This window comes from Elephas maximus, chromosome 19 (assembly GCF_024166365.1).
Source record: "Elephas maximus indicus isolate mEleMax1 chromosome 19, mEleMax1 primary haplotype, whole genome shotgun sequence".
Lineage (NCBI taxonomy): Eukaryota > Metazoa > Chordata > Mammalia > Proboscidea > Elephantidae > Elephas > Elephas maximus.
In genome coordinates, this window is record NC_064837.1 from 63,743,917 (window position 1) to 63,756,553 (window position 12,637).

General features: G+C 49.5%; 1 protein-coding gene across 2 annotated transcripts in view; it reads right to left on the reverse strand.

The window, feature by feature from the left end:
* The window catches only part of SDK2 (sidekick cell adhesion molecule 2), a 310,850-nt gene that overhangs the window by 86,039 nt on the left and 212,174 nt on the right, over positions 1-12,637 (reverse strand). For both annotated transcript variants that reach the window (XM_049861426.1, XM_049861425.1), the window contains exons 9-12: positions 11,376-11,570; positions 9,566-9,682; positions 7,311-7,478; positions 6,282-6,384 (exon numbers count right to left, since the gene is read on the reverse strand). In XM_049861426.1, the coding sequence (XP_049717383.1) occupies positions 6,282-6,384; positions 7,311-7,478; positions 9,566-9,682; positions 11,376-11,570 (583 nt within the window). The remainder of the gene's footprint in view (positions 1-6,281; positions 6,385-7,310; positions 7,479-9,565; positions 9,683-11,375; positions 11,571-12,637) is intronic.

Here is a 12,637-nt window from a genome sequence, read left to right on the forward strand (position 1 = left end):
CTGACAGAATATCGAGATGTTTCAATAAATGGATGCAGAGCTAGAAGTGCCCACTTGTCTATGCCAAGAAATTTGGAAGACAGCTACCTGGCCAACTGACTGGAAGAGGTCCATATTTATGCCTATTCTCAAGAAAGGTGACCCAACCAAATGTGAAATTATTGAACAATATCATTAATATCACATGCAAGTAAAATTTTACTGAAGATCATTCAAAAGTGGCTGCAGCAGTATATTGACAGGGAACTGCCAGAAATTCAGGCTGGCTTCAGAAGAGGACGTGGAACCAGGAATATGATTGCTGATGTCAGATGGATCCTCACTGAAAGCAGAGAATACCAGGAAAGTGTTTACCTGTGTTTTATTGACTATGCAAAAGCATTTGATTGTGTGGATCATAACAAATTACGGATAACATTGCGAAGAATGGGAATTCCAGAACACTTAATTGTGCTCATGAGGAACCTGTACATAGATCAAGAGGCAGTTGTTGGGACAAAGCAAGGGGATACTGTGTGATTTAAAGTCAGGGGACGTGTGCATCAGGGTTGTATCCTTTCACCATACTTATTCAATCTGTATGCTGAGGAAATAATCCGAGAGGCTGGACTATATGAAGAGTGGGGCATCAGGACTGGAGGAAGACTCATTAACAACCTGTGTTATTCAGATGGCACAATCTTGCTTGCTGAAAGTGAAGAGGACTTGAAGCACTTATTGATGAAGATCGAAGACCACAGCTTTCCATATGGATTACACGTCAACATAAAGAAAACAAAAATTCTCACAACTGGACCAATAAGCAACATCATGATAAATGGAGAAAAGATTGAAGTTGTCGAGGATTTCATTTTACTTGGATCCACAATCAACACCCATGGAAGCAGCAGTCAAGAAATCAAAAGATGCATTGCATTGGGCAAATCTGCTGCAAAGGACCTCTTTAAAGTGTTGAAAAGCAAAGGTGTCACCTTGAAGACTAAGGTGCGCCCATCCCAAGTCATGGTATTTTTGATCGCAACATATGCATGTGAAAGCTGGACAATGAATAAGGAAGACTGAAGAAAAACTGCTGCCTTCGAATTGCGGTGTTGGCGAAGAATACAGAATATACCATGGACTGCCAAAAGAACAAACAAATCTGTCTTGGAAGAAGTGCTGCCAGAATGCTCCTTAGAAGCAAGGATGGTGAGACTACATCTCACATACTTTGGACGTATTATCAGGAGGGATCAGGCCCTGGAGAAGGACATCATGCTTGGTAAAATAGAGGATCAGCGATAAAGAGGAAGACCTTCAACGAGATAGACTGACACAGTGGCTACAACAATGGGCTCAAGCATATGAACAATTGTGAAGATGGTTCAGGACCAGGCAGCGTTTTGTTCTGCTGTGTATATGGTTCTATGAGTTGGAACTGACTTGACAGCACCTAACAACAACAAACATTATTAGGAGCCTGGGTGGTGCAGTGGTTAAGAGCTCATCTACGAACCAAAAGGTTGGCAGTTTGAATCCACCAGCTGCTCCTAGGGAAACCTCATAGGGCAGTTCTACTCCGTCCTATAGAGTTGCTTATGATTTGGAATTGACTCGATGGCAATGAGTTTGGTTAACCATTATTAACATTTGAGGGTACACCTTCCAGACTCTCCCGGTCCCCCGACAGGTAGTATGTGCTGTGCTACATGGTGGGTGAGGTCTGGGGTCAGACTTTCTAGTTAAATGTTGCCTCTGCCACTTAGCAGCTGTGTGGTCTTGGCTAAGTTCACTTAACCTCTCTGCACCTCATTTTCCCCATCTGTAACTTGAGGAAAATAATACCACCAACCTCACTGGTTTTTGTGAGAACTAGGTGAACTAATACAAAACACAGTGTCCGAAACATGGTAAGTGGTTGATAAAAGTTAGCCATTATTACATCTTTTTACTTACACAGTATCACTATGAATCGGAATTGATGGCAATGGGTTTGGCTGGTTTTTTGGGTATACGGTATATTTACAAAAATGCTATCTACTTAGCTCTCTATCCAACCTGTTTTTTTTCCAGCTGCTTTTCCCATGCAACAAAATATCATAAACTCTTTTTAATGTGACCTTTCCACACCATGATTTTTATGGGCTGCATGGTGTTTCAGTAAGATTGCTGTATAATTTAACTGATCTCGTAATGCTGGACGTTCAGCTTAGTGCCTTGTTTTCTGGTGTTATGGTCAATGATGCTACATCCTAATAGCAAAATACTTACAGATACTCTAAATCTTTTCCTCAAGGATAAATTCTCAGACGTGAAACTGCTGCGTTAGTTTTTAAGGCTTTTGGTACATACTTCCAAATTGCCAGAAGTAATCACCTTCAATTGATCTTTTCATCTAGAAAAGAATCACCCTTCCTGGTGTTGGTGTGGTGGGCAGACTTTTATCTAAAAACAAATCTAGTTGCTTCAGAAACAATTTATGACAGGCAGACAATATTTGCCTCAGGATATGGCACTTTAGGACGTACACAGCACCACCTGTGCAGTATTTGTGCCAAGCCAATTGAAGTTGAATCTAATTAGCAGTTAATTGAATCTAATTAGAAATACAGGGGACAGAAGAACAAGTTAACTACACCATGAGAAAGCAGCCAGCCAAATCTGGAATGTGGGATGTTCCACAGCAGGGGGTTGACAAACTGTGGCACTCTGCCTGTTTGTATAAATAAAGTTTTATTGCAACACAGCCAGTTGTGACAAAGAGCATGTGGCTGCCAATGTCTAAAATATTTACCGTCTGGCCCTTTATGTAAAAAGTTCGCTGACCTCTGTCCTGTAAAATCTGGTTTCTCTGACAAATGAACTGCGTGAAAATAAAACAAAAACAAAAATTAAAAAAAAAAAAAGAGGGGAACTGTTATAGAATAAAAGAGATACACTGACCAAATGCAATGTGTGGACCTTATTTAGATCCTGAATTAAACAAACCAACTCTCAAAAGACACTTTGGAGACTGAAATGTGGGTTTGCATTAGGGGAAATGAAGGAACTGGTGTTCTCTGTGTTAACTGTGACAGTGTCATGGTTGTTATGTTTAAAAAAAAAAGTCCTTTTCAGTAAGAAATGTACACAGACATACTTAAGGTGAAATTACATGTCTGGGATTCATTTTTAAAACATTCAGCAAACAAAGAAATTACAAAAAGGTTACACTAATTCAATGAAACTTTTAAATAAGTTGACATTTCATTTATAAAATATTATAATTTTTAATTGCTTGGGAGAGAGGCCTGGCTATCTGCTCTTGTAAAGATTACATACAGCCTAGAAAACCCTATGAGGCAGTTCTACTCTGTGACACATGCAGTCACTATGAGTCGGAATTGACTTGACGGCACCTAGCAAAACCAACAACAGCAACAAGTTGTATTAAAAAAAAAAAAGCAAGGCAAATATTTATAAACATTAATGATGGCTAACAGTTCAGGTTTTGTTGATCTGGGCTTGGGTACCAAACAGGAGAGCTTTGTTTAAAAATTATTTTGGAGGCTTATTATGCTAGGAACCAGCCTTTGTCCAGATCTTCACCCCTGGACCCCAGCGGTAACCTGAGAACATATAAGGAAGGATTAGGTGGCCACCCCTTTAGATTAATTTGGTTGCTCAGGTCCTTTCTCATCTGCCTGCTTGTTTTATGACTAGAGCCAGGCTGGAAACCCTGGCTACACATTAAAATCACCTGGGGTGTAGTGATTAAGAGCTACGGCTGCTAACCAAAAGGTCGGCAGTTCAAATCCACCAGGCCTCCTTGGAAACCTTATGGGGCAGTTGTACTCTGTCCTATAGGGTCGCTATGAGTCGGAATCAACTCGACGGCAACAGGTTTGGGGTTTTTTTCGGGGGGAGTGTTTAAAAAAGACAGATGCCTCGGTCCCACGGCAGAGATCCACCTGAAACAGATGGCGGTAGCAGGGAAGCCCTCGAAAGTTCAAGAAGGGACTGGGAGACATGTGGGTAGTCTTGGCCATAGACTTTACAAATTTTAGGGGTGCCAGGAACTCAGTCTGCTCTCTCCCCATCTAGAAAAGAGAAACGGTGCAAGCTGTCTTATTGTCCTAGATGAGGAATTCTGTCCTAAGGCAAGGCCATCCCACCCTACTCCCGCCATAAATTAGAATAGTGGGGGCTTCTGTTAGGGGGCCTGCAGATGTTATAAGAAGTCCCTAAATCCCTTTGTTTATCAAGAGTCATCTAGCGAATGAATAAAATGTACAAGTATTTTCCAAGTATAAACAGATAATATTTTATAAATGAAATGTCAACTTATTTAAAAGTTTCATTGAATTAGTGTAACCTTTTTGTAATTATGGTGATGTAGTGGTTAAGAGCTACGAGTACTAACCAAAAGGTTGGGAATTTGAATCCACCAGGTGCTCCTTGAAAACTCTATGGGGCAGTTCTACTCTGTCCTATACGGTCACTGTGAGTTGGAATCGACTCGATGGCAACGGGCTTTTTTTTTTTGTAATTACAGACGTTTTCCATGAGGGACTACTAGAAGTAAAGTTACTACATACGTAAAGGTCTGGCATTCACAGCAGTATTTTACGGGGGGTGGAGTTCTCTCTGAGAATCTTTTTACACTTGGTATATTAATTTTTTTTTGGAAACCTCTAATAAACTCATCAGTAAACACATTATGGGTTACTTGTTGACAATATTATAAACACATCTACTCGATTTCAGTACTCGTGTTTGCATTTATGCTGGCGCCATAATGTTCAATGAGGTGCGTCTCCAGCAGGGGCCCATGAAGTATCCTCAGGAGTTCCGAGTTCTCTTCGAATCAGGTTCTAAAAGTCTAGTGCCCTTTATCCTACCTTGGTTCCCCAAAACCAGTTGCCGTTGAGTTAGCTCTGATTCATGATAACCCCATGTGTGTCGGAGTTGAACTGTGCTCCATAGGGTTTTCAATGACTGATTTTTCCACAGATTGCCAGGCTTTTCTTCCGAGGCCCTCTGAGTGGACCTGAACCTCCAACCTTTTGGTGAGCAGCCCAGTGTGCACCACCCAGGGACCCTCCTGGGGTCTCATTTGGTGTGGCCGTATATACGGTCGTGTGCCAGTGACCACCAGATGGCGCCCCAGGACACAACTGCCTCTTGGAAAGGAGGCGAGGGGAGGCCCCTTTTTCCAAGTGGCCTCTGTGCCCCAGCCCCTTCCAGCCTTGATGCCAGTTCTTCAACAGTGACATTGCCCATAAAATAGAGAAGCAACATGGAGGGAATGTTTATTTTTAAGGAAGCAGTTAAATTTTTTACTCAGCATTCCCGAGCTCAAAGAGAGAGACAGAAGGGGCCATTTGCTTCTGGTTTTAGCTCCTGAAGCCTTCCCGGGTGTTTGCTGGAGGTGTCCTCGTCCTGAGCTGGGGTGGGGCCCGGATTTTCCACCTTTCTTGGCGGCTCTGTCCACAGCTGCTGCTCCCAACACTCTGCAGGGGCTTCTGCAGTGGGACGCAGCTCCCTTGAGGCCCTGCCCAGGCCCTGGCTCCACCATAGTCGATGAGGAGGTGGCCTGGGTCTGGGAGCTTGTCCTTTCACATGCCTCTCCATGAGGGTCACCCCCAGGGGTCGTTTCCTGTCCCCAGCCCTAGCACGATCCCAAGCCTGTTCATGGAGACCCCTCTGCTATCCCCCGGTGGGCAGGAGATCCAAGACTCGGGGGCCTAGCAGGGGTGTCCCAGAGTCTCAGTGAGACCATCTCAGAGCCCTCCACCCCTCACCAACCTAACTGCCTCTTCCTTTTCCCTTCCCTCCTCCATTCCTCTTTTCCCATTTTCCTTCATCCACTCCCTTCTTCCTCCCCCTCTGACACCACCTCAGTTCAGTTCAAGGTGGCCCAGATCCCCAGGTATTTAGTTAGCATTTGCTGAGCCTTAGTCCCAGGGTGGTGGAAACGGTTAACGTGCTCAGCTGCTAACTGAAAGGTGGGAGATTGGAGTCCACCTAGAAGAGCCTTAGAAGAAAGGCCTGGAGATCTACTCAGACACACATGAGGTTGTCATGAATAAGACTCATCGTGAGTCAGAGTAAACTCGACGGCAAATGGTTTTTCTTTTTTTGGTGGCTCAGCGCTGCACTCAGCTCTGTAGATGGTCCCCAAGGGTGTGCCTTGGCCCCAGGGACAGCACTTACAGCTTGGAATAAACACCCTTGTCCAGCCACAAGCCACCCCTAAAGGCTTTCCCTCCCCACCTGCCTGCACAGTGAGCCTGGAGTCCCGGAGCCAGCAAAGCGCATACCTGACGGTCACTCGGGGGTCATGGGTCACCCCGCACACCATGGAGGCCTGGGTGCCCTTGATGACGCTCTGGTCCTGAGGGGGCTTGGTGATTCGGGTCCGGGCTGAAAGAGAGCGGCGGAGGCAGCATGGTGAGAGAGGTCCCAGAGTAAGGCGTATGGTACAGGTGGCAGGAAGGGCGATTTTGGGAGAATCGAGGCTGCCGCATGGCTGGAGTCTGGTGAGTGAAGGCAGACCCGTACGTGGACAGGTCTACAGTAGTGGGAGTCCCAGAATGGTTACAGAGAACAATGTCCCAGGGTAATTTAATTCCCAGAAGCCACTTTCATAGTGGGGACTCATTTAATTTTGCTCTCACAGATCTACATGAAGGATGGAGAAACAGAAACGTGACAATGATCAGGCCCATTCACAGCACGTTAGCGGTCCAGACAGGGCAAAAATAGGGTCTCTGATTCCTGGTCCAGTGCGAGACCCACCAGACCACCTGGGCTCAGCCTCGGCAGGTGGCTCCCAGGTAAGAGGATCTTGAGTGTGGATCCCCTGCAGTGGAAAGGGCCTTGGGAGTTCCCTTTAAGCAGGAGTTTTCAAACTACAACCTGGGGACCAAATCTTTCAGATGCCCTGTTCAGGTTAATAAACTTTTAGGAGAACCCAGCCACGCCCACTGGATTAGGTATGGTCTATGGCTGCTTTCTCACTGAGCAGTGTGGCAGACATCTGGCCCACAAAGCCCCAAACATTCACTATCTGCTGCTTTCCAGGAAAAGTTTGTGGACGTCTGCCTTCAAGTGGATGAAGACAGCTGTGACGTTACCATCAGCATTGTCTCCAGGACCCTGTCCTTCCTGGCACCTCACCTCTGGACTTACTCACTTGTTGACAGCCCTCCCATGAAGACCGCCGGCTGGATAGACACACAGACATGGAATCAGGTGTGTGTGCTCCGCAGCACTCATGTGTCCTCTGCCCTGCAGGGTGCACACACAAGTGCACGGACGTGTAAAGTGATGGAGCTGTACACACTCACCCCACACGACCAGGTCTGCTGAGGCCTCGTCGACCCCCCGGGAGTTGGTGGCCAAGCAGGCGTAGGTGCCGGCATCGGAAATGTGTGTGGGGCTGACGAGCAGGCTGCCGGACTCTAGTAGTGTGAAGCGGGGCAGCTGGACGGAGCCGCTGGCCAGGATGCGCTCCCCTGAGGGCAGACAACATGGGGGTGGGGGGACTTATGCTGCAGGACCCCGGGAGCTGCCCAACATGTTGCCCTGAAAGCCCCTGACACCATGCCCTGGCAGCCCCTGCTGCCCCACCTGGGTGCCCCCCAACGCCCTGCCCAGGCAGCCCCCAACGCCCCACCCTGGAAGCCCCCTGATACCCCCTCAGACAGCCCTCTGACACCCTCCCAGACAGCTCCCCTGACACCCCACCCAGGCAGCTCCCCAACACCCTGCTCAGGCAGCCTCCTGATACCTCACCCAGGCAGCTCCCCCAAACCGCACCCCGACAACCCCGACATGCTACCTAGGCAATTCCACAACACCTTACCCTGACAGCCCCCTGACATCCTACCTAGGCAATTCCATGACGCCCCACCCAGGCAGCCCTTGACACCCCACTCCAGTGACCGTCTGATATCCTACTTAGGCAATTCCATGACACCCTGCCCTGGCAGCCCCCCAACACCCTGAGTTTGCTACGTGCCCAGACTACACGTCCCCCCACTTCCCTGGCCCTCCCTGAAAGGGTGTCTCAGGCAGACTCCGGCTGTAGGCTGTAGAAATGCTAGAAGGCCCCTGGGGGGAGCTGGGCGGGCTGAGGCCCAGAGAGGTTTCTGACTTGGTGACTGGCACAAGGTCACATGGTCACAGAGGAGCGGGCCTGGAGCCCAGGTCTCCGGATGCTCCCTCCTCCACACTGCCTGCCCTTCACTGTCTCCTGAGCCTGGGGCAGCAGCTGGCACCGGAGCTGGGGGAGGGGAGCAGACAGCGCTGACAAAGTGTTGACGGAACCTGCAGCAGGAAGTTTCTGGAGGGTCACCTTCAAGGTGGTAAAACCCATGTGAGATTGTTTACTACAGATTAGTAAGTAAGCACAAGTAAGCCTGTGCTTGCCTTGCTTATGGGGTCATCCACCCCTGTCAGGGACTGTAAATTTGAAAAGAGGCTCTGATTCTGTAGAAAGGTGCTGTGGGGCTGGGGGAGAGACAGATGCCAGCCAAACCTTGAAGCAGAATCTTTGATGTGGTGACAAAATGTGAAATTGTTCAGTACAGACGATCTGGTAAGCAAGGTAATCCACCCCTGATGGCTAGAGGGGCATCTGCAGGTGTGAGTCTGCTTATGTCTATTTGCACACGTGTGCAGGCAGGTTGAGCTAGCGAGCCTGTCGGAGGCGTGTATTTCCGAGTCTGGGCACATGCTTGGGCGTGGCTACCTTCATTGTACAAATGCTTATCGAGCACCTGCTATGTACCAGGCTCTGTCCCAGGCCCTGGGGACGCAACAGTGAACACGGCTGAACCTCTGGCTTCGTGGGGAGACAGGCGACAGGCAAAGTGAGTAAGGAGATGACCTAGTGTATTAGAAGGCAGGGAAGGGGCGGGGGGAGGCCTGGGGGCAGGAGAAGGTGGGGAGGGGCCTGTGGAAAAAGTGCGTCCTTGCCTTGGAGGTGAGAGAGAATGATTGTGTATGTGTGTGTACATGTGTGTGCAAGCACTGGGTACACATGTGTGTATACATGGGTGTGTGTGTACATGGGGAGAGTTGTGAAAGTAAGTGCGCAGAGTGGAAGGAGGGTATGTGGCCGGGACCCAGCCCACAGGGCGGGTGGACAGCTTGTGCTTTGCCGGTCCAGCTGCCTGGGGGAGGAGGGGTGGCCTCCTGCCTGCATTAACAACAACAACAACAACAAAAACATAATAATATTTAACATCGAGTAGCTACCACTTTCTGGGCATCACACCTTCCCAGTCATTGGGTGCTCTCTCGTCTAGCCTTCACGGCTGCCCCGGGGTACAGATATCTTTGTCCCCACTTTACAGATGAGGAACCTGAGGCTCGGAGTGAGTAACTAACTCACCCAAGGCCACATGTGGAGGCCTGCAGCCAGCAGGGCAGCCCATGGTGCACACTCAGATGTGAGCAAAGATGCCCTCTTGGGTTATGCAGTGCACGACTTTCACAATTGTCCAGGGCCTGGAACCCAACCTGAAGGACTCCAGAATCCAGCTCTAGACTGTCACACAGTCACCCCAACCCCCTAAAGCAGGTCTGTCTCACCTACCTTTCTGCCACGTGATGGCAGGCCGGGGAGCCCCCGAGGTCTCACAGGCCAGTACCACCGACATGCCATCGATCACTGTGCTGTCCAGGGGGCCCCTGGTGATGTTGGGGGCAATGCCTGTAAGCAAAGACAGTGGGGTCTCTTAGCCACACCCTGAGAGGAGCCCCCGCAGCCATGGATCCTTCCCCGCCGTACAGCTGGCATGGGGTCCACCCCGGGGAAGGAGGCCGGCGCCGTGAAGGGGCCCCAGCCCTGGGCCAAAGCCCAGAGATACCACGTGGGCTCCTGTGCCACCTGCCCTATGGAAGGACTCAGGCGACGCCTGCCTTGATTCTCAGGCCTCCATTCAAGGGAAAACTAAGGACCCCAGCAAGGAGCTCACACCCACCAAGACTAAGTTAACGGGACTCACCCGTCATCCAACTAGGAATTGAGTCTCTGGTTTGTTAAAAGCAAAGCAACTGTGGACACTGGAGAACATTCCCCACTTTCTAAGGACACTGTCTGGGACAACTGCTTCAGCCTGGTGAGGTCATGACTCTTGGAGCAGCGGTACAACCTTCATGTTCCGTGTTCCCTTCCCTAACCCCAACCCTCACTAAACCACCTGGTCTGACGCATATGGGAGCAGGGCTGAAACGCGGACTAAATTAACCTGCATGGTCAGAAGCCAGAGCCGGATGCCCTGCTCGTGGCTGTACCCTGTCTGCCGGCCTCTGTGGGCCGGGGTGACGAGCCCTGTGGGTCTTAAGGAGGCCCCTTCACATCCTTTGATGCTGTTAATAAGGAGACCATCAGTACTTACACTTGCATAGGGCTTTGCAGTTTTCAAAGTGTGGCCACACACAACTTCTTATTTCATTGTTAAAACAGTTCTATTAAGCGGGCCAGGCAGGCAGGGCAGCTATTCCTATTGTCGTCTAGTCGATGCTGACTCATAGCGACCCTATAGGACAGAGTAGAACTGCCCCATAGGGTTTCCAAGGCTGTAATCTTCACGGAAGCAGACTGCCACATCTTTCTGCCATAGGGGAGCTATTAAAAAACGAAACCCACTGCTGTCGAGTCGATTCTGACCCATGGTGACCCTACAAGACAGAGTAGAGCTGCCCCACAGGGTTTCCAAGGAGCGGCTGGTGGGTTTGAACTGCTGACCGTTCGGTTAGCAGCTGAGCTCTTAACCACTGCGCCACTAGGGCTCCACAGAGTAGAAGGAACTGCCCCATAGGGTTTCTGAAGAGCGGCTGATGGATTCAAACTGCCGACCTTTTGGTTAGCAGCCGAACACTTAACCACTGTGCCACCAGGGCAACCCCTAAATACACTCCAAGAGGGCAAGGAAATTGCAAGTGGTGGAACCGAGTGGAAAGCACACTGGTTCTTTTCTTTGGAACACGGACAAGCTCTTTGCGGCTGGCCGTGGGGTCGCTTCAGCCCTGCCCAGGAGCCCACGGATGGTTGAAATGCCAGAATGGGAATCTCGTGGTTTCACAGCATCCCTGGGTGGTGCAAATGGTTAACATGCTTGGTTGCTAACTGAAAGGTTGGAGGTTCAAGTCGACCCAGAGGTGCTTTGGAAGAAAGGCCTGGAGATCTACTTCTGAAAAATTAGCCATTGAAAACCCTATGTGGGCACAGGTCTTTTCTGACACACATAGCGTGGCTCTTCCTCAGAGCCGACTGAGCAAGGTGTCTCCTAGGATACCATCTCTGTTACGGCAGCGTCCTGTTCTCAAGAGGCCCTGGGCTTGGAGGAAAGCTGCGTCCCAGGCAGGAGGGGCTCATAGCAGGACAGGGAAGGCCAACTTACTGGTGACAGCCAGGTAGGTGGAGGTTTGCACCTCACCGGCCGCATTGCGGGCGAAACACTGAAACATGCCAGTATCATCGGGCAGCAGCCCACTAATCTGCAGGCCCCCGTCGCCATGCAGCCGGAAGCGGGACAGCCTCTCCACCTCGACCACGGCTGCGTCCTTGTACCAGGTGATGGAGGGCGGTGGTACCCCTGCGGGAGAGGTGGGCCCACAGTCAGCCTGCCTGCTGCTCCCTTCCTCCCTCCCTCCCGCCTCCCAAGGTGCTCAGGCACATGCTGGGGCCTGGGGCCTGGGGCCTGGGGCCTAGTCTGCAAGGGGCTCCCTCTAGAACTTTCTCAGAGATGCCATTATTGGTCTTGGGGGAGGGAGAGGGGAGAATATTTTTAAGGCAGCATTTTTCAAAGTCTGTGGGATACAGTAGGCATCTCCAGAAACTTAAAGATCTCAGGGTCAATTTAGCCTGGAAAGTGCTAGACTGGACAAACTTTTTTTTAAATCATGGTGAAAATATATATATCAAAATATTCTCCAACCCAACAATTTCTACATGTAAAATTCAGTGACACTGATGACATTCTTTATACTGTGCAATCATGATCACTTTCCTTTTCTGAGTTATTCCATCACCGTTAACATAAACTCCATGCTCCCCCCAAGAGAAAAGTCCCCCTTTCCCCTCACCCCTGGTAACCACTAATAATCTTTGGTTTCTAGATATTTGCTTATCTCACAGATGTGGGATCATACAGTATTCGTCCTTTTGTGACTGGCTCATTTCACTCAACGTAATGTTTTCTAGGCTCATCCATGTGGTGGCCTGCATCAGGATTTCATTTCTCTTTACGGCTGAGTAAAACCCATTGTGTGTACAGACCAAGTTTTGTTTATCCATTCTTCTGTTGATGGACATTTTGGTTGTTTCCACCTTTTGGCTCTTGTGAAAAGGGCTACAATACTAATTTTTTTTTAATGCAATATTTGGCAGGATCTCTCATGCACTCTGGGAACCTCTAAGTTGGGGGTGGTTTCTCAAGCCCACTTGACCTCAGAACCCTGTGTCAGGAGATGAGGAGGGGGCTAGTGTCCCTTGGAAGACACTTGGGAAGCCCCCTTCCACCCCGCCTGCAGAAGAGGGCAGAGGGGATTTCTCCTGCCTCTCAGCCTTGCCCGAGCCACACCTCACCTGGCACACTCTTCCCAAGGGTTACCCTGGCCCCTTCCTCTAGGTCTCTGCTCACATGTGACTTCCCCAGAGAGC